Genomic DNA, 27,509 nt, shown 5'->3' with positions numbered 1-27,509 from the left:
TTGGCCATTTCGGTACACTTGAAAGAAACAACCGAACAATTCAGCGGCAGCCATCAACTCACATGCAGAACCATAGGTGAAAGGCTTAAGCATTTCACTTTTATAGTGCTCCTGTGTAGTATAATTATCTCCTGTACCGTCATCAGTCCACACCTTGAACCTGTCCCAGTCAATCAATACATAAGACACAATGTTCCTCCGGATATCAAGAGTGAGCCTGATATGGTCATGCAATACGTAACAAAGAGAATGGAAAGGCAGGTGCCATCTCTGGGCATGGAAACCACTCAGTAAGTGACAGTTCTTTGATCGATGGTGATCACCTCAATAGACATGTTAATGGGGGTATGGTTGGAATGATAAAGGAAATGGGTACCTGAACAATGTAAAGTAAGTCTAAAATACCTAAACAATAACTATAATCATAATAAATGAACAATAAAACAGCGGAGAAGCCGTGGATTAAATAAAAAGGCTGTAGTTATCAGCAGGGAGACTTGAATCCTGTGACGAAGCAAGGAAGGGAATGTAGAGACTGGAGTGACGGACGGCCTTATATAGGCAGGCAGCCAATAACGTGGGAGGCGTTGGAATGGGGGACCCAACGCCGCCTCACACGGTGACCAAGCTGCAAGCTGTGGACGTATATATGTACGTACAACAACAAAAACAACATTTATTTATATAGCACATTTTCATACAAAAAATTTAGCTCAAAGTGCTTTACAAAAGGAAGAATAGAAAAATAGAAGACAGTAATAGTAAAGAAGATAGTAATGGTTTTTTGTCTTCGTGAATGAGAACTTTGAAGTCTTTGTCATCATCTGAAATACTGTCCATTGTGGAGCGGAAGTCCTGGATGTAAGTGTTACAGTCATGGAGCATTTTTTGTAATTGCTTCAGCAGGGGCATGTTAAGTCCAGAAAAATTGTGTTCCTCACTTGGCATAGGTAAAAGACTGCCAATCAAGTGATATACTTGTCCCTGAACTTTAAATGAAGGCATAAAATTTCCCTCAACGATTTGATTAGCACCAAATGATGTCATTTGAAATGCGCTGTTGTACTTTCGAGTGTTGTTCAAGAAATGCTCACTTTGAGGATGTTGGCCATTTAACAGGCCCTCAAGAAGGTGAGGAAGGTTACATAAAGGAGTGAGAGATACTTTACCACCGTTACAGCACAAACCAGGAGATTCGCATTTCCACTTCTTTGCTTGACAATAGTCACAGTGAACATTCATAGATCCAATGTGTACTGTTTTGTCAGACTCATAATGTATGTTTGGGTCGTATGCTAATCCACAATTGGCTTTGTTTTCGTATGAGCCGCTTTTCATTATTGGGATCGTATCTAGAAACAGAAGCTCTATTAACTTGTGGATTTGCCTCTGTGTATTTAGTGACAGCGTCTCTATGAACTTGTGGATTCGCTGGCGAGTATTTAGCGACAGCATCTCTATTAACTTGTGGATGTGCTTGCGAGTATTTAGCGACAGCGTCCCTATGAACTTGTGGATGAGCCTGCGAGTATTTAGCGACAGCATCCCTATTAACTTGTGGATGTGCTTGCGAGTATTTGGCGATAGCAGCACAAAGTTGATTCCGTCTAGCTGTATCAGAAAATCTACCACGATGTCTCATACGTCTCCTTTTTACTGTGTTCTCATAGCTTGAATTGCCACTGTAATAATCAGCTGGATTTGTGTTGAAGTGACATTGAGCATGTGTCAATCGATGTAAGTATACAACCGGCTTCATCAATAACTTCGCATCCAGCTTTTGAGAGTTGAAATATTCATAAACATCAAAGTGTCCACTACTCAAATTGTCACCTGTGAATCTAAGATGTTTAAGAGGCAGTGACGGTTCTCCAAAGGTGTAAAATATCTGCCCATTTCGGTACACTTGAAAGCGACAACCAAACAATTCAGCGGCAGCCATCAACTCACATGCAGAACCATAGGTGAAGGGCTTAAGCATTTCAGTCTTATAGTGCTCCTGTGTACTATAATTATCTCCTGTACCATCATCAGTCCACACTTTGAACCTCTCCCAGTCATTTAATACATAAGACACAATGTCCTTGCGGATATCAAAAGTGAGCCTGATATGTCCGTGCAATATGTAACACAGAGAATGGAAAAGGCAGGCGCCATCTCCGGGCATGGACACCACTCGGTAAGTGCTAGTTCTTTGATTGATGGTGATCACGTCGATAGACATTTTAATAGGGGTATAGTTGGAAGAATAAAGGGAATCAGTACTTGATCAGTAAAGAAAGTATAAAATACCTATACAATAAGTATAACAATCGAAATAAACGAACAATAAAACAGCGGAGAACCCGTGGATTAAATAAAAAGGCTGCTTAGTTGGCGAAGCAAAGAAAAACGACGGCCTTATATGGCGTTTCTTTATAAAATAGCGGAGAAGCTATGTAAAGACTGCTTGACAAAAAAACAGTGGAGTGGTTTATATGGGCAGGCAGTCAGCCAAAGAAGGGAAGCAATAAATAACTGTAATCGTAATAAAGGAACAAAAAAATAGCGGAGAGTCCGCGGATTAAATAAAGGAAATGGGTATTTGAACAGAAAAGTAAGTCTAAAATAGCTACACAATAACTGTAAGAATCGTAACAAATGAACAATAAAATAGAAGAGAACCCGTCAATTAAATAAAACCTACACAATAAGTATAAAAATCGTAATAAATGAACAAAGTAACAGCAGAGAACTCGTCAATTAAATAAAAAAGTTGCTTCGTTGGTGAAGCAAGGAAAAAGGACTTTCTTATATGTCGTTCGTTTATAAAACAGTGCAGAAGGTGTGATATGGCCGTGCAATATGTAACAAAGAGAATGGAAAAGGTAGGTGGTATCTCCGGGCATGGAAACCACTCGGTAAGTGACAGTTCTTTGATCGATAGAATTTCTTGAAGATGGGCCCATAAGTAACAAAGACTGTTGAAAAGTTCAATATGGCGGCCGACAGTGGCATCATACTACCAAAATAAGTACGTACATTGGTTTCAGTTAGTGCTGGGAAGCCGCCTACCAAATTTTGAGAAGATGGGGCCATAAATTAGAAAGTTCAACATGGCGGACGTTGTTGACCGTTATGACCATTACGCATAGAATTTCGAAGTGAAACCTGCTTAACTTTTGTAAGTAAGCTGTAAGGAATGAGCCTTGCAAATTTCAGCCTTCTACCTATACGGGAAGTTGGAGAATTAGTGATGTTGGAAAATTCAATATGGCGGCTGAAAGTGGTGTCATACCACCGAAATAAGCACGTACATTGGTTTCGGTTAGCTAAGGGAAGCCGCCTACCAAATTTCGTGAAGATAGGGCCATGAATAAGAAAGTCCAATATGGCGGACGTTGTCGACCGTTATGACCGTTACGTGTAGAATTTCGAAATGAAACCTGCTTAACTTTTTTAAGTAAGCTGTAAGGAATGGGCCTGCCAAATTTCAGCCTTCTACCTACACGGGCAGTTGGAGAATTAGTGATGAGTGAGTGAGTCAGTCAGTGAGGGCTTTGCCTTTTATTATATACTAGCAGAATACCCGCGCTTCGCAGCGGAGAAGTAGTGTTTTAAAGAAGGTACGAAAAAGAAAAGGAAAAATTTCAAAAATAACGTAACATGATTGTTAATGTAATTGTTTTGTCATTGATATGAGTGTTGTTCTCATATCTATCTATCTATCTATCTATCTATCTATCTATGTTGTTCTCATATCTATCTATATATATATATATATCTATCTATATATATATCTCTATCTATCTATATATATATATATCTCTATCTATCTATATATATATAGCAGAATACCCGCGCTTCGCAGCTTGAGAAGTAGTGTGTTAAAGAAGGTACGAAAAAGAAAAGGAAAAATTTTAAAACTAACGTAACATGGTTGTTAATGTAATTGTTTTGTCATTGATATGAGTGTTGTTCTCATATCTATCTATATATATATTTCTCTATCTATCTATATATATATATATACCCGCCTTGGCAGCGGAGAAGTAGTGTGTTAAAGAAGGAAAGAGAAAGAAAAGGAAACATTTTAAAAATAATGTAACATGATTGTCAAAGTAATTGTTTTGTGTATTTGGCGGCAGCGTCACGAAGTTGTTTTCGGTAGCTGCATCAGAAAATGTACTATGACGTCTGACACGCCTCCTTTTACTGTTTTCTCACAGCTTGGATTGCTGCTGTCATATACACACACACACACACACACATACATACATACATACATACATACATACATACATATATATATATGTATATATATACACATATATATATATATATATCTTCATATTTACATATCTATATACATATCTACATATACACACACTCGCACATACATACCTATCTACATCATACATACACACACACAAATTATATACATGTGTGTATGTATGTATGTATGTATGTGTGTGTGTGTGTGTGTGTGTGTGTGTGTGTGTGTGTGTGTGTGTGTGTATATACACATACATATACTTGTGTGTATGTTTGTATGTGTCTATATGTGTGTGTATAGGTTTGGTCACTGAGTGCAAGGGAAAAATAATAAATTATAGTCTATAAGTTATTAAACAGTAAAACATTAACGTTTTAAGAAGTACAGGTACATTGAAATTACATTTTCTATGTGAACATTCAAATTTGTGCCTCTGGTAATGTGCCTTACCGGCATTTAAAGAAAATTAGTTTTGTGTCCTCTGCAGTGTTAAGAGAGAAAGGCTTTGGTTTGGGATAAAAGGAAAAAGGTGTAAAGAAAGGAAAGTTGCCTTTTTCTTTTATATAGTATAGCAAAATACCAGCTTACGGAGAAGTAGTGTGTTAAAGAAGCAATGAAAAGAAAAGGAAACATTTTGAAAATAACGTAACCTGATTGTCAATGTAATTGTTTTGTCACTGTTGTGAGTGTTGAGTGTTGTTGTCTTATATATATATATATATATATATATATATATTTACACACACACACATAAACATATATATATACATATCTATACATATACACATATATACATACATATATATATCTACATATATACACACACATATATACACACACATACATACATACACACACATATATACACAGAAATACATATATATATATATATATACATACATACACACACACATATATAAGCATATATATACATATACATACATATCTACATATATACACACACAGCTATTTCAGATCAGTGCAATACGCTGTTTGTTAAAACGTTGACTCCGCTCTTACGTGCAATAACAAATCAAATCATTCAGTTGTCTTTGCTCATATGTCATTTTAGAGCTGGACGCCTGGCATCTTTTTTTGGCCACAAGTTCGTTTCTGTTTGGTGTGAGGTTCTGTGTTGTGGAGATTCTCAGGATGGATTGCAGGTGCTCATCAGTGAGGCGACTCCTGTGTGCTGTTTTGTTAGTCTTTATCACTGAGAAGAGCTTCTCACACAGATATGTGCTACCAAACATGCACAAGGTTCGAGCCGCATGTAGACGGACTTTTTTTGTTCTTCAAAGTCACCAAAGCGCCGTGCAAACTCAGTGCGCAATAACTCTAGCTTCGTAATAACTTGCAGCATCAAAGGTAGACTTGATTAACGTGGTAAGTGTTGGCAAGGCAGCTGAAGCGCTGCATTATGGGATCTGTAGTTTATTGTGTTACCAGCGCTTCATATACCGGGCTTTAATAACAATAATACAGTATATAAAATGATCTGCGGGCGGATATAATTACACGCGGGCGGATGTGGCCCGTGCCCTTGAGTTTGACACATATGGACTAAATAGAACTTGAAAAGATATATTTTTCAAATGTGATCGCGCAATTCAGATAGAGTTGACGCAAGACTACAGCCTGCATGCCTCAATGAGTCATCCTCCCTCGCTCTTACTTTTTACCGTTCATCTAATGAATACACTGAGTATGGCTTTACCAAAACAATCATTGATGGCGAATAAAGTATCCATTATTCGAGTATGTAGAGCGGGATATATATATATATACATATATATATACCCGTATCAGCATAGAAGTAGTGTGTTAAAAAGGTAGAAAAGAAAAGGGAACATTTTATAAATAACGTAACATGACTTTCAATATACAGTATTTGTTTTGTGAGTGTTACTGAGTGTTGCTGTCATCAAGGATTTGATTATCATTATTTCTTTCAATCAGGTTCGTATTTGTAGGATGTGTTGTGTTCAAGTTACATTCCGTGTTTGTCAATCGTTGTAAAGATGACAGGTTTCATTCATCGATTCGTTTCTTACTGCATCAATAAACAGCTCGTCTTCTTCTTTATCTGAGACCTGACACACTGCATGCACGGGTTTTTTTTACACTGTCTTCCTTTAGCGGGACATTGACTTTTCCACCGTGTGCTTTGTTTCCACAGTAGCTGCATTTATGAATATGCTTATCAGGCGCTTCATATTTTTGCTGCCTTTTCAATTGTGTAATTCGGTTTTGTTCAGCGCTCTTTGGAACTGTTGCTTTTATCTGTGCACTGCGTCAGTTCACGTGAGCCACTCGGTGTACTTGCATCGAAGGTTCCCAGCTGTGCTGGTGCCATCTTGTGCTATGTCCATAGCTTTATTTAATGTTACCTTAGTCCTGGCACTTAAAACTTTCTCTCGCAGTTTCGCTGAGTTTGTGCCAAACACCACGCTGACCATCTCATCTTCCTCTGCATAAGCACAGTCCTTAACCCGTGAATATTTAGTGGAGTTTGCTATTGGATTGCCGCTGACGGACGGCCTTATATGGGCAGGCACTAAATTACAAACGCCAGCGGCAGCCTGTCTATAAACTTAATTTAAAGTGTAGGTTTACATCGTGCTTTGTTTCCGAAGTAGCAGAACTCATCAATATGGTTGTATATGTCACTCGCTCGCTTCTTATTGTTTCGCTGCCTTCTCAATTATATGTTTTCTTCAGCGCTTTTTTGAGGTCTTCCTGATTTTCTATGTGCTGCGTGATTACGTGGGAGGCGTGATGATGTCACACGAAACTCCCCCACGGTGTTGAAGCTCATCTCCATTACAGTAAATGGAGAAAACTGCTTCCAGTTATGACCATTACGCGTAGAATTTCGATATAAAACCTGCCCAACTTTTGTAAGGAAGCTGTAAGGAATGAACCTGCCAAATTTCAGCCTTCCACCCACACGTGAAGTTGGAGAATTAGTGATGAGTCAGTGAGTGAGTGAGTGAGTGAGTGAGTGAGTGAGGGCTTTGCCTTTTATTAATATAGATATACACAGTAATCCCTCCTCGATTGCGGGGGTTGCGTTCCAGAACCTCAGAAAATCTGCGAAGTAGAAACCATATGTTTGTATGGTTATTTTTATATATTTTAAGCCCTTATAAACTCTCCCACACTGTTAACATTATTAGAGCCCTCTAGACATGAAATAACACCCTTTAGTCAAAGTTTAAACAGTGCTCCATGACAAGACAGAGATTACAGTTCTTTCTCACAATTAAAAGAATGCAAACATATCTTCTCTTCAAAGGAGCGCCGTCAGGAGCAGAGAATGTCAGTGAGAGAGAGAGTGACAGAAAAGCAAACAATCAAAAAATCAATACGTGCTGTTGAGCTTTTAAGTAATAAAGCGATAAAGCAGCTGCAAAGAAGGGAGCAATGTGAAGGTAGTCTTTCAGCATTTTTTAGAGTAGCGTCCGTATCTTCTAGGCAAACAGCCCCTCTGCTCACACCACCTCCGTCAGGCGCAGAGAAAGTCAGAGAGAGTGAGAGAGAACGAGAAAATCAAACAATCAAGCACCGCTCGGGAAGCACATTGTATATTATTGAGGAGTTTTATTTAATACGTAATACATGCTCTGATTGGGTAGCTTCTAAGCCATCTGCCAATATTGTCCCTTGTATGAAATCAACTGGGCGAGCAAACTGAGGAAGCATGTACTTTAAATTAAAAGACCCATTGTCTGCAGAAATCCGCGAACCAGTCGAAAATCTGTGATATATATTTAGACATGCTTACATTTAAAATCCGCGATGAAGTGAACCTGCGAAAGTCGAAGCGCGATATAGCGAGGGATCACTGTATATATATAACTGATCACCCATTGGCCTCGCTCACTGAGTGCAAGGGAAAAAAATAAAATGTAGTCTATAAGCTATTAAACAGTAAAACATTAACGTTTTAAGAAGTAAAGATACACTGTGCACCCGTGGAGTGGTTTAGTGTAAGCTACATTTTAAAGCCGGTATAACATAACAGGTAAGTAGTACCAACAGCAGCTAAAATGTATATGGATCATCTCTTGGTAGCTGATCCCTTTTGAAAGGCGCTACACGACGGTTGTGGTATAGAAATTATATTTTCTATGTGAACGTCCAAATTTCTGCCTGTGGTAATGTGCCTTACCGGCATTACCAGCAATTAAAAGAAAATAATTTTTGTGTCCTCTGCAGTGTTAAGAGAGAAAGAGTTTGGTTGGGGATAAAAGGAAAAAAGGTGTAAAGAACGGAAACTTGCCATTTTCTTTAATATAGTGTAGAGAGGTCTTAAGCTGGCGACATGGCGTCGCGGTGGGTCTCGTGTAGACTGGAGAGACGGCCCTGTCATTAATTGTCTGGGATGGCACTATAGGTCCTCCACTCCTGTGCGTGTCTTCATAATCCGACCTGACGACCTCAGAATCGTATACGTGTAAAATAAAGTGCGAAGCGTCTTAATATTAGTTTGCCGCGGTCTAGAAATGGGATCCCGTGTTTACGGTTGTCTGGGCTATAGCTCATGGGAAGGGGGAAAAAAATTCAGTGTTTACTTTCACTTAAGTTAGAAGCGCAGTCAGCGTCTCAAAGGCCGGCACAGCTACGCACACGCGCACATGCCGGCTGCCCGACTTTTGTAGTATTTTTGCAGTGCAGGAAACGCCACTTTTTGCAGACACGTTCACGTGAGCAAAACTCTCCGCGCTCTTTTGAGGTCTTGCTTTCTCTGCGTACTGCGTTTATAGTCAGTTCACGTGAGCCGCTCGGAGTACATGCATCGAAGCTTCTGAGCTGTGCCTGTGTTATCTCGTGCAATCTTGCGATGTCCACAGCGTTATTTAATGTTAGCTAAGACCCGGCACAAAAGTTTTTCGCTACAGCACTTTTAACTCCATTACAAAGTGATCCAAAGTCTCGTTTATACCTCGTGTCTACTCATTAAACTTGTATCTTGCGAATAAAGTATTCGGCGCTTTTCTTCAGCGCTCTTTGGGGGCTCTTCCTTCTTTTCTACGTACTGCGGTCACAGTCAGTTCGCGTGATTATGTGGGAGGCATGATGATGTCACACGCAGCTCTGCCCCCACGGCCATCGGGCTAACGTCCTTTGCAGTATATGGAGAAAAATACGTTCCAGTTATGACCATTATGCATAGAATTTCGAAATTAAACCTACCCAACTTTTGTAAGTAAGCTATAAGGAATGAGCCTGCCGAATTTCAGCCTTCAACCTACATGGGAAGTTGGAGAATTAGTGATGAGTGAGTCAGTGAGTGAGTGAGCGAGAGAGGGCTTTGCCTTTTATTAGTATATATATATATATATATATATATATATATATATATATATATATATATATATATATATATATATATATATATATACGAGGGAAGTCAAAAGTAAAGGGATTTTTTTAATTTCTCTTTTCAGAGTTTGGTAACACTGCTCGTATCCAGTGCTGAATGAGTGTAGTCGCCAACACTTCTATGCAACGTGTAACTCTTATTCTCGCGTTATTCGTTGGAGTGTAGCAGACCGTTAAACATGACAGCTCCATTGTTGATCTGCACCAAGGAGGAAATGAGGGCAGTGATTTGCTTTTTGTTTGCCTCGTAAACATTTGGCCCGTTATCGTGGCGAGGGAGATGGATTTTTAGAGCAAATTGCTACTGTAGATGAAACTTGGGTTCATCATCACGAATCGGAAAGTAAGGCTGCGAGCATGGTTTGGAAACTAAAGGAAGTGCTAAGCGGAAGAAGATTTGCAAGTGATGAAGAAGTCATTGATGCGATGCAAAATTGGTTGCAGATGCAACCGAAAAACTTTTTTTCCGACGGAATCAAAAAACTTGTGAAATGTTGGGAAAGGTGCATTGAAGTCCAGGTAGGTTATGTAGAAAATTAAGGTATGTTTCACATTTCTATCATTAGAATTAATGCCCCTTTTCTCAAATGTCCCTTTACTTTTTGACTTTCCCTCATATATATATATATATATATATATATATATATATCTAGTGATGGATGGCTGGGGCCCATGCCTGGCTGGGACACCCCTTCACCACATCTGCCTGGGGGACAAGGGTGGGAAGCCCAGTGTCTCCTCTTGGACACTATATGGCAGCCTCCCTGGGCTGCAGCGGTGCCTCTGACTTCCCCAGAGCTTCATGGGGGTTGGAGTTCTGTGCAGCTCTGTGGGGTTCCGCAGGTGCCGCCAGGGGGTGCTGCAATAGGAGCGGCTGGCCCCTTTCGGGCACTGGTTTCGCCTTACCTGGAAGTACAGCCGAATGTTGGCAATAAACCACCTGGAGCACTTCCGGGTGCCTGATAAAAGGAAGCCAGCGACCACCACTCAGTGGCCAGCGTTGGGTGGAAGGAGGACAAAGCTGTGGAGGAGTGGTGGTGGTGGTGGAAGAGAAAGGAGTGTTTTGGTGTTATGTTTAGTGTTTGGGACTGTGTTGTGGCTGGAGGGATTACGGGGAAGACGTGCCCTCCAGCTGAAGAAAATTAGTTTATTTATTTTACCCATGACTCCGTGTCAATCTGTGTCGGGACTCTTCTTACTCTATATATATATATATATATATATATATATATATATATATATATATATATATATATATATATATATATCTTCTAGCTCTTCCGAGAGAATCTCAAGGCGTTCCCAGGCCAGCCGGGAGACATAGTCCCTCCAGCGTGTCTTGGGTCTTCCCGGGGCCTCCTCCCGGTTGGACATGCCCAGAACACCTCACTAGGGAGGTGTCCAGGAGGCATCCTGATCAGATTACCGAGCCACCTCATCTGACTCCTCTCGATGCAGAGGAACAGCGGCTCTACTCTGAGCCCCTCCCAGATGACTGAGTTTCTCATCCTATCTTTAAGGGAAAGCCCAGACACCCTGCGGTGGAAACTCATTTCAGCCGCTTGTATTCACGATCTCGTTCTTTCAGTCACTACCCATAGCTCATGACCATAGATGAGGGTAGGAACATAGATCGACTGGTAAATTGAGAGCTCCTTTTTCACCACGACAGACCGATGCAGAACCCACATCACTGTGGATGCCGCACCGATCCACCTGTCGATCTCACACTCCATTCTTCCCTCACTCGTTCTGTCATGCATCTTATTAATTTGCTGTCAACTTACAATGAGCTCACAATACTTTGGAAATTTGTAACTGTACTGAAAGTCATTACCACCTTCAACCTCTGCAATTTATGGTCGTCACAATCTTGACATCCTCAAGGAAACAAGAACTAGCAGCCACAGTTGTTAAATTTGACACCCACCAACTATGAGTATTAAAAAGTGCCACCAGCAGAAAAATACTTTTTGTTCAGTAATATGGTTATTATTTTTTCTTGTTCATTGTGAATCTTCCCACACATAAGAAAGTTAATGAATCATTAGTTTTTAAAATTCAGATGTTGTGCTCCGTGGTGTGGGTTTTAATTACATATCTCATGCACATAAGTTCACTGCATTGTGTGGATGCCAAGCATCATCTTGTCCTTGTAGGTAAATACCTAGAGAGTGAACCAACACAATTGAGAAGTTTAAAAGTAACTTTCATCTGATGTAAGAAATGTCACCTTGTGGTTTACTTCACTCAGACCTATGGATCACAGGTGATCCTTAGATAACTCCTTTGAGAACTAATGTCACAAGTTTCAAATCCAGTTTTCTGAGACAAATTTCATAAAATGTCATCAGAGAAATTAAACATGACTCACCATATTCATACTCTGGTCAAATACAAGAATGACAAGTTGGACCAGCAGCGGAAAATTTGGGACACCAAACAGGTCATCCAGTTTAATGCTGGGTCAAAACAAACAAAAAAAAAAACACTCCATTAGGAGTCAAAGCGAAAAATAACCTCTTGGGGAAAACTATGATTAGCAAGCTCTTTGGCTGTCATGATAAGGGTTGATCACATAAGCTCCATCCTGCTGGTTGCTTGTTTTAGAAATGAGGCCTGCTTCTGGGCAGCTGGGCTTCTAATGCACAAACCGGAAGCAGTGGGGCTATGTCCCCTCACTGGGCAAGAGAAGAGAAAGTTAACAACAGCACCCCTCCTATCTGGTTATCATATACCTTGGTCAAGCCAGTGAGGCGATTTTCCGAAATGCATGCATGATAATGCGTATGACACTTGTTCGGCTGGTCCAGAAAGGCATTTCTTTTATGTGTATTCATTGCCTTTGATGAAATTAGCATTACTGTGCACTACTGTGAGTGAAAGCTTATTAAGCCTTATAATGCAGTACACACGTTATCAGCATGCATTTGTATTTCAAGTCAATATAACTTAATACAGTTCACTGGTTGGCCTGTTTAACAGCATTGTGCGGGTGGTGTTATTATTGTTTGTCTTTGTAGCAGGTTCCGAAGGAGTGGCTAGGTATTAAAATAATGTTTTTGTTTTTTTTTAATCTGTTCGTACTTCAGGTGACAATAGCTTGTGATGAAGTTCTCAGTGCCAAATCCCCCTATAGAAGACAGGACCCTGACTCATGGGAAGAAGAAATTCAGGTTTCAAAGCATGCAAGCAGTTTGAAGCAACTTGACAATGGAGTCAGAATTCCTCCCAGGTATCTGTCAGCTATGTTTTAATCAGTGGTTCTGGTGAATCTTTTTTGAAAGTTAAGTTTTATTATATATACTAGCAGTAATTAATTATTTTTTCTAATTTGATTGGTTAACATAATTGTCATGATAATACATATAGAAAGATACAAATTTATAGATCACTAAACGGTAGAGGTAATTTTAAACTCCCATCTAAATAACTATATAGAACCAAGTAAGATATGTGACCTAATAAAGAACAATGCATAGCAGATGGACACACTGACAGTTCTGATTTCTTAGAAATTAGAAGTGTAATCCATTTCAAATACTGAATAAATAGGATGGCAGTCAAAAATTCAGTGGAAAACAAATGATGTCAGGTGGCACGGTGGTGCAGTGGTAGCGCTGCTGCCTTGTGGTAAGGAGACCAGGGTTCACTTCCTAGGTCCTCCCTGCGTGGAGTTTGCATGTTCTCCCCGTGTCTGAGTGGGTTTCCTCCAGGTGCTCCCACAGTCCAAAGACATGCAGGTTAGGTGCATTGGCAATCCTAAATTGTCCCTAGTGTGTGTGTGTGTGTGCATGTGCCCTGTGGTGGGCTGGCACCCTGCCTGGAGATTTGTTCCTGCCTTGCACCTTGTGTTGGCTTGGAATGGCTCCTGTGTTAGGATATAGTGGGTTGGATAATGACTGACTGATAAATGATGTTATTATACTAAAGGGCAAAAATAATATAAAATGAATGCACATCAACAGTCAATTAGAAGTAAAGACTGAGTAGTGTTGATATCCGAAATATTTAAAATAAAGTAAGTTAATCCACTCTCTATGATACAAGATTATTTTATAGTAATACAAAAATATTTTTTTAGTTCTGATATAATTTACATGTGTGTTGATGATTATTCTTCTGAATATATTTATTTATTTATTACAAAAATGTAAAATTGTTGTTAAAAATGTAACATTCTCTGTTTACATCCCCAAATGTATTAATTTGAAAAATACATACCTTTATTGATATTTTCTTAGTGGCTGGAAATGTTCCAAGTGTGAGCTTCAGGAGAATTTATGGCTGAACTTAACAGATGGCTCAGTCCTTTGTGGGAAGTGGTTCTTTGATGGGACTGGAGGCAATGGGCATGCTTTGGACCACTATCGGGAAACAAACTATCCCTTAGCAGTCAGACTTGGATCAATGACACCTGATGGAGCAGGTTAATTTTCTGTTTTACTTCTGTTGTTTGATTATTTAGATGATTTGTAAAATAGAGGCACCAAGATGACAAAGAATAATCCATAATTTATAAAATTGTTTTCATTACTTCAGTTCAGTCAAGAGATACGATCTTTCCACTGTGTCCCGAGTCTTCTCATACTAGTGATTGCTTCATATAATCCCTCCCCCAACCTCCACGTCAGGGAAGCCCTCCATGAAAGCCCAAACTGCAGGCCTCCACCACTGATTCATCTCAATCCATTGAAATGAGCTGTTTCCTATCAATCCAGAGATCAGAGTTTCTACTCTGAAATCCTCCCATATCCTCATCATATCAACCTTGCAAACCCTTGCTGAGAAAAGCCATGGTGATGTTTCTGCTCCCATTCTGGAGCCATTGGACAGTTTGCCAAATAATCTTCGAAAACTTTTAAAAGTTATTCTGCAACAGCTTTGGACCTGCTGGTCAAATATGACAAACCTCCTGCTAAAGTTACACAGAAGTCCACATTCTTGAACCTGCCATATTCGTTTACTGCCAGTTTCCTCTAGCAATACCTAGGGCTGGCACTAACAACCCTTGGGTTAGCTAAAACCCATACTTTCCAGCAGCTGCCTCTGCCATGAAAGTCTTTAGTTGTGTCTGCTCAGAGTCCCATGTCCATGACCTATTTGGAGTTATGAAAGGTTGTTTTCTAGAAGTGAAGCAATGAACAGAGGCACCCAGTAGTCATTCCCAGCATACCCATACCCCATACATTTTTACCATATGTGTTGAACACATGTTCTTATGGTGTCATATAACAAAAATAACATTGATCTACTTTGGTATCAGGTACACTCATGATCATTTCTATAATTGGGCATGGGGTTTGTTACGACAGCCTGCTACTTTCAAAGAAATTCAATAACAATTCACTCCCTCAGGCAAAGGTGAGGTAGACAATTTTTCATAATTGCAATGCTCCGATTGTCTCCGTCATTCCCCCACTGGAGTGTTGAAGTTTTCCAAAAGCATTTGCAGATTTAGCCAAAATTAGCATCTTCCAGAACCAAATCAGTTGTCTCCAACATGGTTGAATCTAGAGTTGGTGCAGAGGAAAACAGTCAGTATCCCTCTCTGTAAGCCAAAGGCACATTGAGCAACCCACTTGTCCATTGGAGCAAACTCCATCTCTATAACAACCAATAGGGAAAAGATCTCCTTTGTCTGAAAAGTCTTGTTCCAAAGCCACTATTGTGCATAGAGATTAGTCCAGCCATATCTAGCTGGTAATTTTCAAATTTCATCAACAGTTACTGCTCCATCTCTGCTAGAGAGGTTATGTTCTAGGAGCCAGTTTCCATTGATAAAGCCTAATATGTCTGGATCCATCCCACCATTATCTGTTATCCATCTGTTACTCTTTGCTTTGCAGTTGTTGAGTGCATTTAGTGACTCCATGCAACTTTTTCAGGTGGAGCCCAAGTAGATCTGTCTCTAGAAGTGGAACATGTTATCCCCATTTTAGATGGTGCATAGTCATAAACTTAAAGCAGCGTTTCTCAACCTTTAAGTATTTGCGACCCGAGTTTTCATAACAGTTTTAATCGCGCCCCCCTAACATTTTTTTGAAATGTAGATGCATATTTTATTATACCTACTTAACTTTTATCAACATTTATCTAACGCTATATTTATAGTATCAGAATGTAGTTTAAGTTAACTTGTTTTGGTTTAAACAGATTTTTTTTCATATTTTTGATTCTTGTTTTCTTTTTTTCACATCTTCGCTCCCCCTTTTTTGTTACTTCGCACCCCCCTAAGGGGGCCTGTCTCACAGGTTGAGAACCACTGACTTAAAGGTTAAGTTTCATATTTTTTAAATCAGTGTTATTTCTTTGCTATTGTGGTATATATAAGTTTGCCACATGGAATTGCATTCTAAAGTGATGCATATTTTATAAATTTAAAAAAAAAACAAAACCTAACCTGTTGTGTTTTATGGAGCTAATGGGTACCAGGTCTCATTGTGAATAGTTGATGCTTTCTGCATTTCAGAGGCAGGCTTGTGACAACACTAGAATTAAACTGAAAGAATAAATTTTATTAAAAATTTGTTGTACTATTTACTCCTCTGCTAGCATTAGCTGTCATGGATAGAGTTTTGACAAGTCCTCAAAGCAGACCCTGACATACCCCAGAGTGTATGATGCAAACCAAATGGCAGCATGATGAAAAGAGCACATATGAGATTAATTGTACTTGTACACATAACAATAAATCTGAAGTGATTATACTACACTATTTTTAATAAAAGTCTTACATTTTTGAAAGAGCCAAACCACCTACACGCCACTGTTCTCTGCTACAACAATAAAATATACCCAGAAAATTAAAAGTAATGTGTGATACATTAGATTGGAACACCACAGACCCATTATATATTTTTTACTGCATAATTAGTTGCTGTTACTGCATATGGTAATAAATAAAACAAGGACCATTTTTTTGAATGAAAACTCACTGACATTCTTCTGATATCAATCAGTCCATAAGTACGTGGAAGAAACTTGCAGACTCCATGCAGACCCTTGTGCAGTGAGGCAGGAATGACAGCTCTGCACTACCACTGTGTCTGTGCTAAAACATATGTATTAAATGTATTGAATTTCAGCCTGACCTAAACTTTGGTGAATTGGTGTTGCTAAAGTGGCACAATTGTGTGTATGTTTGTCCTTGCTTCCAGTGCTAGCTGGGATAGGTTCCAGCTGCTCTGCAGCATTGCCCTGGATAAGTTGGATGAATTATTATAAATGTTATTGTGCCAATGGCAGCGAAAAAACATATGAATAGATCAACAGATGGCATATATTACCAACAACAGTTTTGATTGTGATGGTATTATTATTATTATTAGAATATTATTATTATCAATTTGAACATCATTATATCACCAGATGCCATTCCTGCATTGCACAATATGTGCACAATATGTGCTGGAATAGGCATCAGCTGCCACACAACCCAGCCATTCATAAGCGAGATAGGAAGATGCACGGATGCCTATAACATCCGTTTAATTCTTGTTACTTGATTGCACGCTACATTTGTGCTCAATATTTACTGTCAGGCAACATTTTTGAGGAATAAGAACATAAAACTTCCAATAGTGAACGAATATAAGAAATTATAAGTGTGTTTGTTCAGTTATCATTATCTAATTGTCTACGGAGCAGAGACAGCAATATATATATATATATATATACACTGTACATATATACTCTATATATATATATATATATATATATATATATAGTGTGTGTATATATATATATATATATATCTATACTAATAAAAGGCAAAGCCCTCACTGACTGACTCACTCACTCACTCACTTACTGACTCACTCATCACTAATTCTTCAACTTGTATGTATATGTATATATGTATATGTATATATATATATATGTTTATATATATATGTGTGTGTGTGTGTGTTTATGTATATATGTATTTGTGTATATATATATGTGTATATATATATGTATTTGTATGTATATGTATGTGTGTATATGTATGTGTGTATATATGTTGATATGTGTATATATATGTATATACAGTATGTATATATATATATATGTGGATGTATGTGTGTGTATATACTGTATATATGTAGATATGTATGTAAAAAGAAAAGGAAACATTTTCATAATAACGTAACATGATTGACAATGTAATTGTTTTGTCATTGTGATGAGTGTTGCTGGCATATATATATATATATATATATATATATATACACACGCACACTTATATATACATATATATGCATATACATATATACACATATATATACATATATACATATATTAGGGGTGGGACTCGATTAAAAAAAGATAATCTAATTAATTAGAGGCTTTGTAATTAATTAACCTTGATTAATCGCATGTAATCGCAAAAGAAATTTGCTCCAAAGCACAATTTTTTTTTTAATTTAAAAGGGTTTTAGTGGGCGACAGAATCAAATAACAGACATGGACATGAAGACTCAAGGTCTTTTTATTTTCTGAAAAAAAAAATGCATTTAAACTGCATTTCAGTTCAAAACAGAAACAAAAATATCATCCCTGGCTAAAATTGGGCAGACTTAAAAATAAAGTGGTATTGTAAGTACTTTAAGTACATGTTCAGAATGGTATTGTCTTTAAATAATAATAACAAAAATTTCAACATAAAGTGCAGTTTTTCTTCTTAAAAAATAAGGCAGAAACATAAAAGGTAATTTGACCAGCTTCACCTTTAAACTCCGAGTGACCTTAGCCAAAATTATTTTGTATATTAGGCTAAAACAGTGTGATCATTGAACATTTTGTAATTAGATGCAATTAGAATTACTAACGGTTACGGAAGTCCAGTGATCTCCAGTAAGAGCCACAAAGTCTGCTTTCTGTAATGCATCTAAATTTGCTTGCTTTTCAGTGTCATAAAGCTGTTGAATTTTACTTGAAATAGTCTCTCGACACGGCAGATGGAAAGTTGGGTCACCTGACGCTAACTGTAGCACATTTTCTAACCCCCTATCTTCCACCACTGTTAGTGGTCTACAGTCCAAAGCAATCCATTTTGCAAGAGAATTTGTAAGTTTGACTGATGTTGACGTACGAATTTCGGTCTTGAAGCCAGTCATTTCATCAGGTTTCGGTTGCCGACACCTTTTGTTGGTACTCGAACTCGTACTGTTAGCGCTAACATCATACACAGTTTCTGTGCTTGCTATAACATGTTTTGCATTTAGATGGTACCGTAAGGTTGAAGTGCGTTTGTGGTATGGAAACTTCTTTTTGCACAGTTTGCACAAAACCACGCTTTTATCAAGGCTTCAGTGGGGTAGTCTTTTGAAATGAAATTTGCCTCCGATCAGTGCTAGACTCTTCCATTTTTGTAGCTCTGGTGTGTGCATCAATGTAATCGATGTACCAGGAAATCATGCATTGACAAAAGTTCCCCTTTGCTTGGAATGCAAAGTGTGATTAAATGTGTTATTTTTTTAAAGCGTTATGAAGCACATGCATCGATGCTTCACAGCTGTGCTTGTGCTAAGAAAAGGAAACATTTTAAAAATAACGTAACATGATTGTCAATGTAACCTTTTTTAGGGTCTGTCCCTGAGACTTATTTATTGTCATCGCGAAGCAGAGCCTCACTGGAAATTGGAGGCATTTGAATTGAAATGGGAGATCAGAGGGTATAACAGGGATGCGAGGAATACAAACTGTCTCCCCTGAGCAACCGCCAGTAAAAATAGTTGCCTCAATTAGGTTCTTTTGCAGACACGTGACCTGAAGTCTCGTGCCGTTACAAATTCTCGGTTGCTGTAAGTTTTTCAGTAATATTATTGGTGTCCCAACCCTCAAAATTAGATTAAGCTCAGTAGTGCCTGGAGGATTCAGAGTGTGGAGAAACCCTAGAGACAGCGTGTGTATTAACTTGTGGATTTTTCTGTAAGTATTTGGTGGCAGCGTAACGCTGACTTGCGGAGCTCAGCTCAGAGCGAAATGAAGTGAATGAAATGAGGTGAATGGGAGGGGAGATGCTGACATGACTCCAAAAACACAGTCTCTCGAAATTTGCATAAGCACAGTCCTTCACCAGCAATTTTAACTTAGTTACAAAGTGATCGAAACTCTCATTTATACCCCGCGTCCTCTCATTAAACTTATATCCCACGAATATCGTATTAGTTGTGGGCATGACAAACGCCAGCGGCAGCCTGTCTATGAACTTAATTTAAGGAGCGTGTCTATAAACTTAATTTAAACTTACGGTTTATACCGTGCTTTGTTTCCGCAGTAGCTGCACTTATGAATATGCTTGTATGTGTCACTCGCTTGATATTCTTTTTCTGCCTTCTCAATTGTGTAATGCGTATTTTCTTCAGCGCTCTTTGGAGCTCTTCCTTGTTCTCTACGTACTGCATTCACAGTCAGTTGATGTGATTACGTGGGAGGCGTGATGATGCGAGACGCAACTCCGCCTCCCACGGCCATCGACCTGCAGTCTATTACAGTATATGGACGAAAAAATAGGTTTCAGTTATGACCATTACGCGTAGAATTTCGAAATGAAACCTGCCCAACTTTTGTACGTAAGCTGTAAGGAATGTGCCTGCCAAATTTCAGCCTTCTACCTACACTGGAAGTTGGAGAATTAGTGATGAGTGAGACTCATCACTAATTCTCCAACTTCCTGTTGGGAAAAATAGTCTTGACTTACAACCAACTTGAGTTACAACCAGCCCCCGCGAATGAATTGAGTTCTTAAGTCAAGGGTCCACTGTACTGAATTGCTCTTTGTCTGGTCTGGAGCAAAGGTTGACTCTATGAGGAGCACATACATCCTTACATAGCTCTAAAGATCACTGTGATGTTCAAGCTCTCTAACTCTTGCATTTTTGTAATTTGAATTAAACCAAATGCGGTACCACAATGCTAAAAACTAAGTAATAGCTCTATGTCCTAATAGCTTTTGGCTGTGGTGTAAAATTTATTTACATTTCATGTAAGTGTTTGTGAAAGATTTCTCTACTAATGCAGAGTACTGTGAATGTTTTCAGAAAAAAACACTTTGGGGTTTGCTGTAGTCATTGAAAATATTGTAAGTTTAATTAGAGCATATTTACTTGAAAACATCTTAGCATTTCATATTTTGTGTGCTACACAATTTATTTTTACTCTTCATTTACTGTGTCATCCTATTTTAGACTTAATGTTTCTGGGAGTTGGAACCTATGCTGGTAGCCACAAGTACAAGGCAGAATGCAATCCTTTTATGAAAAAACACCCCATCATAGTGCACATTCATTAGATCACCACATTACATGGAGAGAAAATCCACACATGAGAATACATCATTTTAAATTGCTTGAAATAAGACTCACCTGAATTCATTGTAATGTGGAGTTTTGAACATGTATTAATTACAGCACTTAAGTTTCTGGGTTGCTTTAATTAATGTGAAATGGTTTGCTTTTATTTATAATATTTTCATCTATTTATATTTTGTGTTTGCATTACAACTGTATCAATTAAAATGTTTGGTTGTTTAACAGATGTTTATTCATTTCAAGAGGAGGAAGCAGTGATTGATCCTCATTTAGCAGAACATTTAGCACACTTTGGAATAGATATGCTTCAGATGCCAAAGGTAATAGGTTTTCTCTAATTTCATCATTTCTATGTATAAGTTTTAATATACAGTAGTTTTGAGTAACTGAATAATACAAGTAGTGGTCAATCAGTTCCATCTTCCAGTTAATTGAGACATTTAAGAAGTCATTGTCATTTGTTTTGTCCACCTTAAAACAATGATATCTCCTTGTTAATGTAACATACTCAAAACGTTTTAATTTAGCTTTGCTGGTAGCAGGAGCATATCCTGGTAGCACTGAGCCCACTCATGAACACACCCACAGTACCAGTTGCACATGGTGTGTTTTGAATATGTAGTGTAAGGCAAAGGCTAGGCTTTAGAGGCACACCACGCCTGTTAAGGCAGCAGTTTTAAAAGACATCCAGCTGCACAAAACTCACAATTACATTCCAAAATAAGTAACTGTACTTCAGCTTGTGCCAAGATCTGCCTGTACTTCATTTGATAAAAAGGGTGTAAATCAGAGTTTAACTGACGTCTTTACACAGGCCGTTCTGCACTCTTATTGAAAACGAAAGCATGAAATGAACTCAAGCATGGACAAAGATCTTTAATTCAAGGAATGATAACTGTGATGGTCAGAATTAGTCATCTATGACCAGGCCCTGCTTCACATTTTCTTGAATGAGTGCCGCATTAATAGGAATGTTTCTTGAACGAGCATCACTTAACCACATAAAAACTACTTTTTGGACGTCTTAAAATGCAGCAGTTCGCATACATTTGCAACCTGACATTTTTCTTTTTTTTTTTGCTTGGTCTTTCAAGAAAGTTGACAGTGTCGATGGCAAAATTCTGAATTCACTGGCAACGTCTTTTTTCTTTTTGCCACAATCGAGAGCTGCAAAAATGTAAAGTTTTTTTTCTAATATGAACTGTTAACATTTTTTCGTGTCTGCCATTTCTGTAGGAGGGTGACAATGATTTAAATTCCAATGGATGTTTTTCAAATATTGACCAGCAATAAACAAAAGGTATCACTGAAAACCACAGAAAACAAAAACAGCAAAAAAACAGTACAGGGAAGGTTTGAAGAAAGAAATTTTTTTACAGTGTTTCTGTTTGGGGACCGCTGTGTAGAACTGAGCTGCAACCACAGAACTAACTGCTCTGTGAATGATTCATTCAGGCATTTTAAGGTCTTTTGGGCACTTCGTTGTAATGAAAGTATCTGCTGAATGTACTTTGTAGTAACGAGATTTCTATAGACTCGTGTCATATGGGGAAACGGTAGGGACCATAAAAATATTTCGTTGTAATGAAAATTTCATTCTAAAAATATTCGTTGTAATGGAATTTTACCTGTGTGTGTGTATATATATATATATATATAGTAAAAAGGCGCTATATAGCACCCGACCCGGCTCAGACTGACGCAGAGGCACGTGTTAAAATTAGCACACTTTTATTTCTCTCTTCAGCTGTGGGGCACGCCTTCCCCGTGTCCCACAGGCCCAACACAGTCCCAAAAGCACTCTAGTACCACCAAGTGAGTATTTCACAATCTGCTCAGTTACTGGGATTTTCACGCACGACCATTTCTAGGGTTTACAAAGAATGGTGTGAAAAGGGAAAAACATCCAGTATGCAGCAGTCCTGTGTAGGCGAAAATGCCTTGTTGATGCTAGAGGTCAGAGGAGAATGGGCCGACTGATTCAAGCTGATAGAAGAGCAACTTTGACTGAAATAACCACTCGTTACAACCTAGGTATGCAGCAAAGCATTTGTGAAGCCACAACACGCACAACCTTGAGGCGGATGGGCTACAACAGCAAAAGACCCCACCGGGTACCACTCATCTCCACTACAAATAGGAAAAAGAGGCTACAATTTGCACGAACTCACCAAAATTGGACAGTTGAAGACTAGAAAAATGTTGCCTGGTCTGATGAGTCTCGATTTCTGTTGAGACATTCAAATGGTAGAGTCAGAATTTGGCGTAAACAGAATGAGAACATGGATCCATCATGCCTTGTTTCCACTGTGCAGGCTGGTGGTGGTGGTGTAATGGTGTGGGGGATGTTTTCTTGGCACACTTTAGGCCCCTTAATGCCAATTGGGCATCGTTTAAATGCCACGGGCTACCTGAACATTGTTTCTGACCATGTCCATCCCTTCATGACCACCATGTACCCATCCTCTGATGGCTACTTCCAGCAGGATAATGCACCATGTCACAAAGCTCGAATCATTTCAAATTGGTTTCTTGAACATGACAATGAGTTCACTGTACTAAAATGGCCCCCACAGTCACCAGATCTCAACCCAGTAGAGCATCTTTGGGATGTGGTGGAGCGAGCCGTGCCCTGGATGTGCATCCCACAAATCTCCATCAACTGCAAGATGCTATCCTATCAATATGGGCCAACATTTCTAAAGAATGCTTTCAGCACCTTGTTGAATCAATGCCATGTAGAATTAAGGCAGTTTTGAAGGCGAAAGGGGGTCAAACACCGTATTAGTATGGTGTTCCTAATAATCCTTTAGGTGAGTGTGTATATATATAGATCATTAACATATTTATATAATCATTGCGCTTATCAATAAATTGTATTAATTTGTTTGTTTGTCCATTGAATACCAGAATTGGTAGGTCCAACACTGACACCCTGTTCTTTTCACAGATGAGAGCAGGTTCACCTTGGGCACATGTGACAGACGTGAAAGGGTCTGGAGGAGCTATGGAGAATGTTATGCTGCCTGTAACATTGTTCAGCATGACCAGTTTGGTGGTGGTCTGGGGAGGCATATCCATGGAGGAATGCACAGACCTGTACTGGCTAGACAATGACACATTGGCTGCCATTAGGTTTCGGTTTGAAATCCTTAGACCCATTGTCAGACCCTATACTGGTGCAGTGGGTCCTGGGTTCCTCCTGGTGCAAGACAATGCCCGGCCTTATGTGGCGAGAGTATGCATGCAGTTCCTGGAGGATGAAGGAATTGATACCATTCACTGGCCCCAGTGCTCGCCTGACCTAAATCCTATAGAACACCTCTGGGACATTATGTTTTGGTCCATCCGACTCTGCCAGGTTGCACCTTAGACTGTCCAGGAGCTCAGTGATGGCCTGGTCCAGATCTGGGAGAAGGTCCCCCAGGATACCATCCGTTGTCTCATTAGGAGCATACCCCGACGTTGTCAGGCATGCATACAAGCATGTGGGTGCCATACAAACTAATGAGTATGGTTTTGAGTTGCTGCAATGAAATTTTGGCAAAATAGACTAGCCTCCCACATCATTTTTACACTTTGATTTTCGGGGTGTCTTTGAATTCAGCCCTCTCTGTAGGTTGATAATTTTCACTTCCATCAAATGATGTGACATCTTTTCCATCCTAACACATGACCCAGTCCATATCAGTATAGATATCCAGCATGATTTTTTCCCATTGAAATCTGATATGTTTTCAAAGTGTTCCTTTATTTTTTATGAGCAGTTATATGAAAATGGTGGAGAAAAACTAAAATATCTATAGAAATATTCATGCACACATCACATGAACAACCCACTGGGTGCAGGATTCAAACAGAAATGCTGTCCTTATAAGGTAGCAGTGCTAACTACTGTATGCGTCACCATTCCACCCATACATTCTTTTTATTTTTTTAGAGTTATTTTCTGTTAAGTAAATTCCTAAGTCTTTTTTTTTTTTTTTAAGACAGAAAATGGTTTCACCTGCAGTGAGTTCAAGTCACGTACTAATGAGTGGGAGGTTATACAGGAATCAGGACTGAAACTGAAGCCAGTCTATGGCCCAGGATTCACAGGGATTAAGAACCTTGGAAACAGCTGCTATCTCACTGCCACCATGCAGGTCCTTTTCCACATCCCTGAATTCCAGAGAGCGTGAGTGTTCTGGTTCTCCAACAACATCAAGGAAAAAATGTACAGAAAAAAATATATTTAGTAGTGTTGGGTATATGAAGATTACTCACAGAGATAAAATGTTTAAATGTCAGTTTTATTTATGAGATCTTTAAGGAATCTTTTTCATTTATAAAATTTTTGATTAATATTACTTGGGAGTAGACTTTTGCTGCAGAAAAATCTACTAAATGAAGATGAATTGATTAGTAAGAAAGTTTCCTCAGTTCAATATCACAGCTGTTTATGCATTTATTCTCTCTTTATCAGAATTGTTTATTCTATTACCAGCTTTAGACATAGAATTGAATCTATCCAGTACTTATTAAATCAAAATTTTCCTTACTTTATTTGGTAATTTTAAATAGTTAAATTTTAGCATCATAATGTAGTATATTTTTGGTTTATTTCAGCACAAATTAAATTGATCAAAGTGTTGTGACATTGGTCTTTAACTTAACTTCTAGTTTAAGTTTTTAGTAGAGCACAATTTCACGTAATGCAAAGCAATTGTCTTTTGTCTTTCACTGCAGCTTCTCTTTATTTATTATTTGATGTATAGTTTTGATGATTGCTTTTCATATCTATAGAGGAATTATGTTTCATCCATTTCACTGTTTCCAATAACTGGAGTCTAGTCTACATGCAAGGAAGGAGCTAGTTCTACACAGGACATCATTTAATGGCAGGATGCTGTTATGTACATACCCACACACTCTTAGTTATACTGAAGTTGCCAATAAATCATCTTTGCCCTTGTCTGAGACAAGGAAGTAACCTTGACAACAAAATAATATGCCTGAAGATTTTGATGAAAAACCACTTGACAGATTTTAGGCTTCTCCCCAGTTTACATTTTTTGTCAGGCCGGGATCAAATTTTTGTTTCAGTATTCTTCCCTATTTTTATGCTAAACTCTCTAAAAGTACACATTTCAAAAGACAAATAAAATGCGTATTTTTATTGCTTCGATTGTGGTAGCACCCAAAATTCAAGTACAAATCTAATTGCAGTACTTTGGAAGTCAACATTACTCACCTGCAGGTATGGACCATAATGTACTTTTATCAAAACAGACAATTGGATTAAAAAAATTTGAATAAACTTCAACACTTCCATAGGTTTTTTGATTTTAGTTTTGTAAGTCTTTAGCTGATTTTCAGTACTGAATGGTTGCAGTTTGGGAATATTTTTGGTTGTGTTTTTGGGCTAACTGCACTTGTGGCCATTACTGCAAGGATTACCACCATGGTCAGGTAAGCCACTGCTGTGGCCATAGGGAGAAGAAAATCCTGGGGCCTCATGCATAACGGCATGCGTAGAATTCACACTATAACATGGCATAAGGACAAAAGCGGAAATGTTTGTATGCACAAAAAAATCCAGATGCATAAATCTGTGCGAACGCCAACTTCCACGTTCTTCCGCTACATAAATCCCAGTCAGTGTGAAAAGTAACACACGTGCAGCACCTGCTGTCCCGCCCCAACTCCTCCCAGAATTATGCCGCTTTGAATATGCAAATCAAAATAAATAGCCCTTAAGCTCAGCCTTCTGTGAAAAGACAATGGCAAAAGCACGGTGGCAAATAGAAGAATTTCAGCAAATACCAAGAGGAGGCAAGGAAAAAAACATACTATTTGTTGGTTTAAACAGTGGTATAAACAACAAAAGGAAGTTGATTGAGTGGCATAGAGTGTCAGAGAAACTCGAAAGCTCAAATTCACAAAGTCATGCAGTGCCCGAAATAAAAAAGAAGTTGTCAGATATCAAAGTCGCCGTGAAAAGGCGAGTCGTAGCTCACTGTCTGAGTGTCATATGAAAGCTTATTAGGATATATAGAAAAAAAACAGGCACATTAATCACATTGTTTATTTTGTCATTAAAGTAAAACATCATAAACTTCATCTTAAAATCGTTTAATTTACTCAGTTCTCAGATCCCATCATAACTGAAGTAGCACGTTAAATGCTTTGTTTTGTATTTGATTTTTTATGTGCTGTATGTGTGTGAGTCACTATGTGCTTCCGGGCTTTCTCTTCCTCCGGCAAGACACAGAATCCATTACATTTGTAATATTACAGCTTTCTATATATGTAGTCAAGCTTGCATATATAGCGTGTAAAAGTGTAAAAATCGATCAAGAAATAGTTATAGTTGAAAATAATTAAGTGGCACATTTTTTGGCCCATGGTTTAGTGTGTTGTTTATTAATTCAGTAAACAACAGACCAGCAGCAGTCAGTCTCCCAGCTCAGTGGACTGGGAGGAGTCCGCACTCTGCAGCTCATGAATGCTGGGACAGAGCAGACTTCATTGACTTCTGTCAGATAACAGCTTTGAACAGCAACTTGAAATTGCAATGCGTCAGTCTG

At 38.6% G+C, this 27,509-nt stretch overlaps 1 protein-coding gene across 3 annotated transcripts in view; it reads left to right on the top strand.

Moving 5' to 3' along the window:
* The window catches only part of usp13 (ubiquitin specific peptidase 13), a 263,677-nt gene that overhangs the window by 111,793 nt on the left and 124,375 nt on the right, over nt 1-27,509 (top strand). For all 3 annotated transcript variants that reach the window (XM_039758594.1, XM_039758584.1, XM_039758575.1), the window contains exons 5-8: nt 12,736-12,878; nt 13,888-14,072; nt 21,166-21,260; nt 24,930-25,117. In XM_039758594.1, the coding sequence (XP_039614528.1) occupies nt 12,736-12,878; nt 13,888-14,072; nt 21,166-21,260; nt 24,930-25,117 (611 nt within the window). The remainder of the gene's footprint in view (nt 1-12,735; nt 12,879-13,887; nt 14,073-21,165; nt 21,261-24,929; nt 25,118-27,509) is intronic.

Source organism: Polypterus senegalus, chromosome 1 (assembly GCF_016835505.1).
Source record: "Polypterus senegalus isolate Bchr_013 chromosome 1, ASM1683550v1, whole genome shotgun sequence".
Classification (NCBI taxonomy): domain Eukaryota; kingdom Metazoa; phylum Chordata; class Cladistia; order Polypteriformes; family Polypteridae; genus Polypterus; species Polypterus senegalus.
The sequence above is the reverse complement of the archived record's forward strand: the minus strand, read 5'-3'. Positions and strand labels throughout refer to the sequence as shown.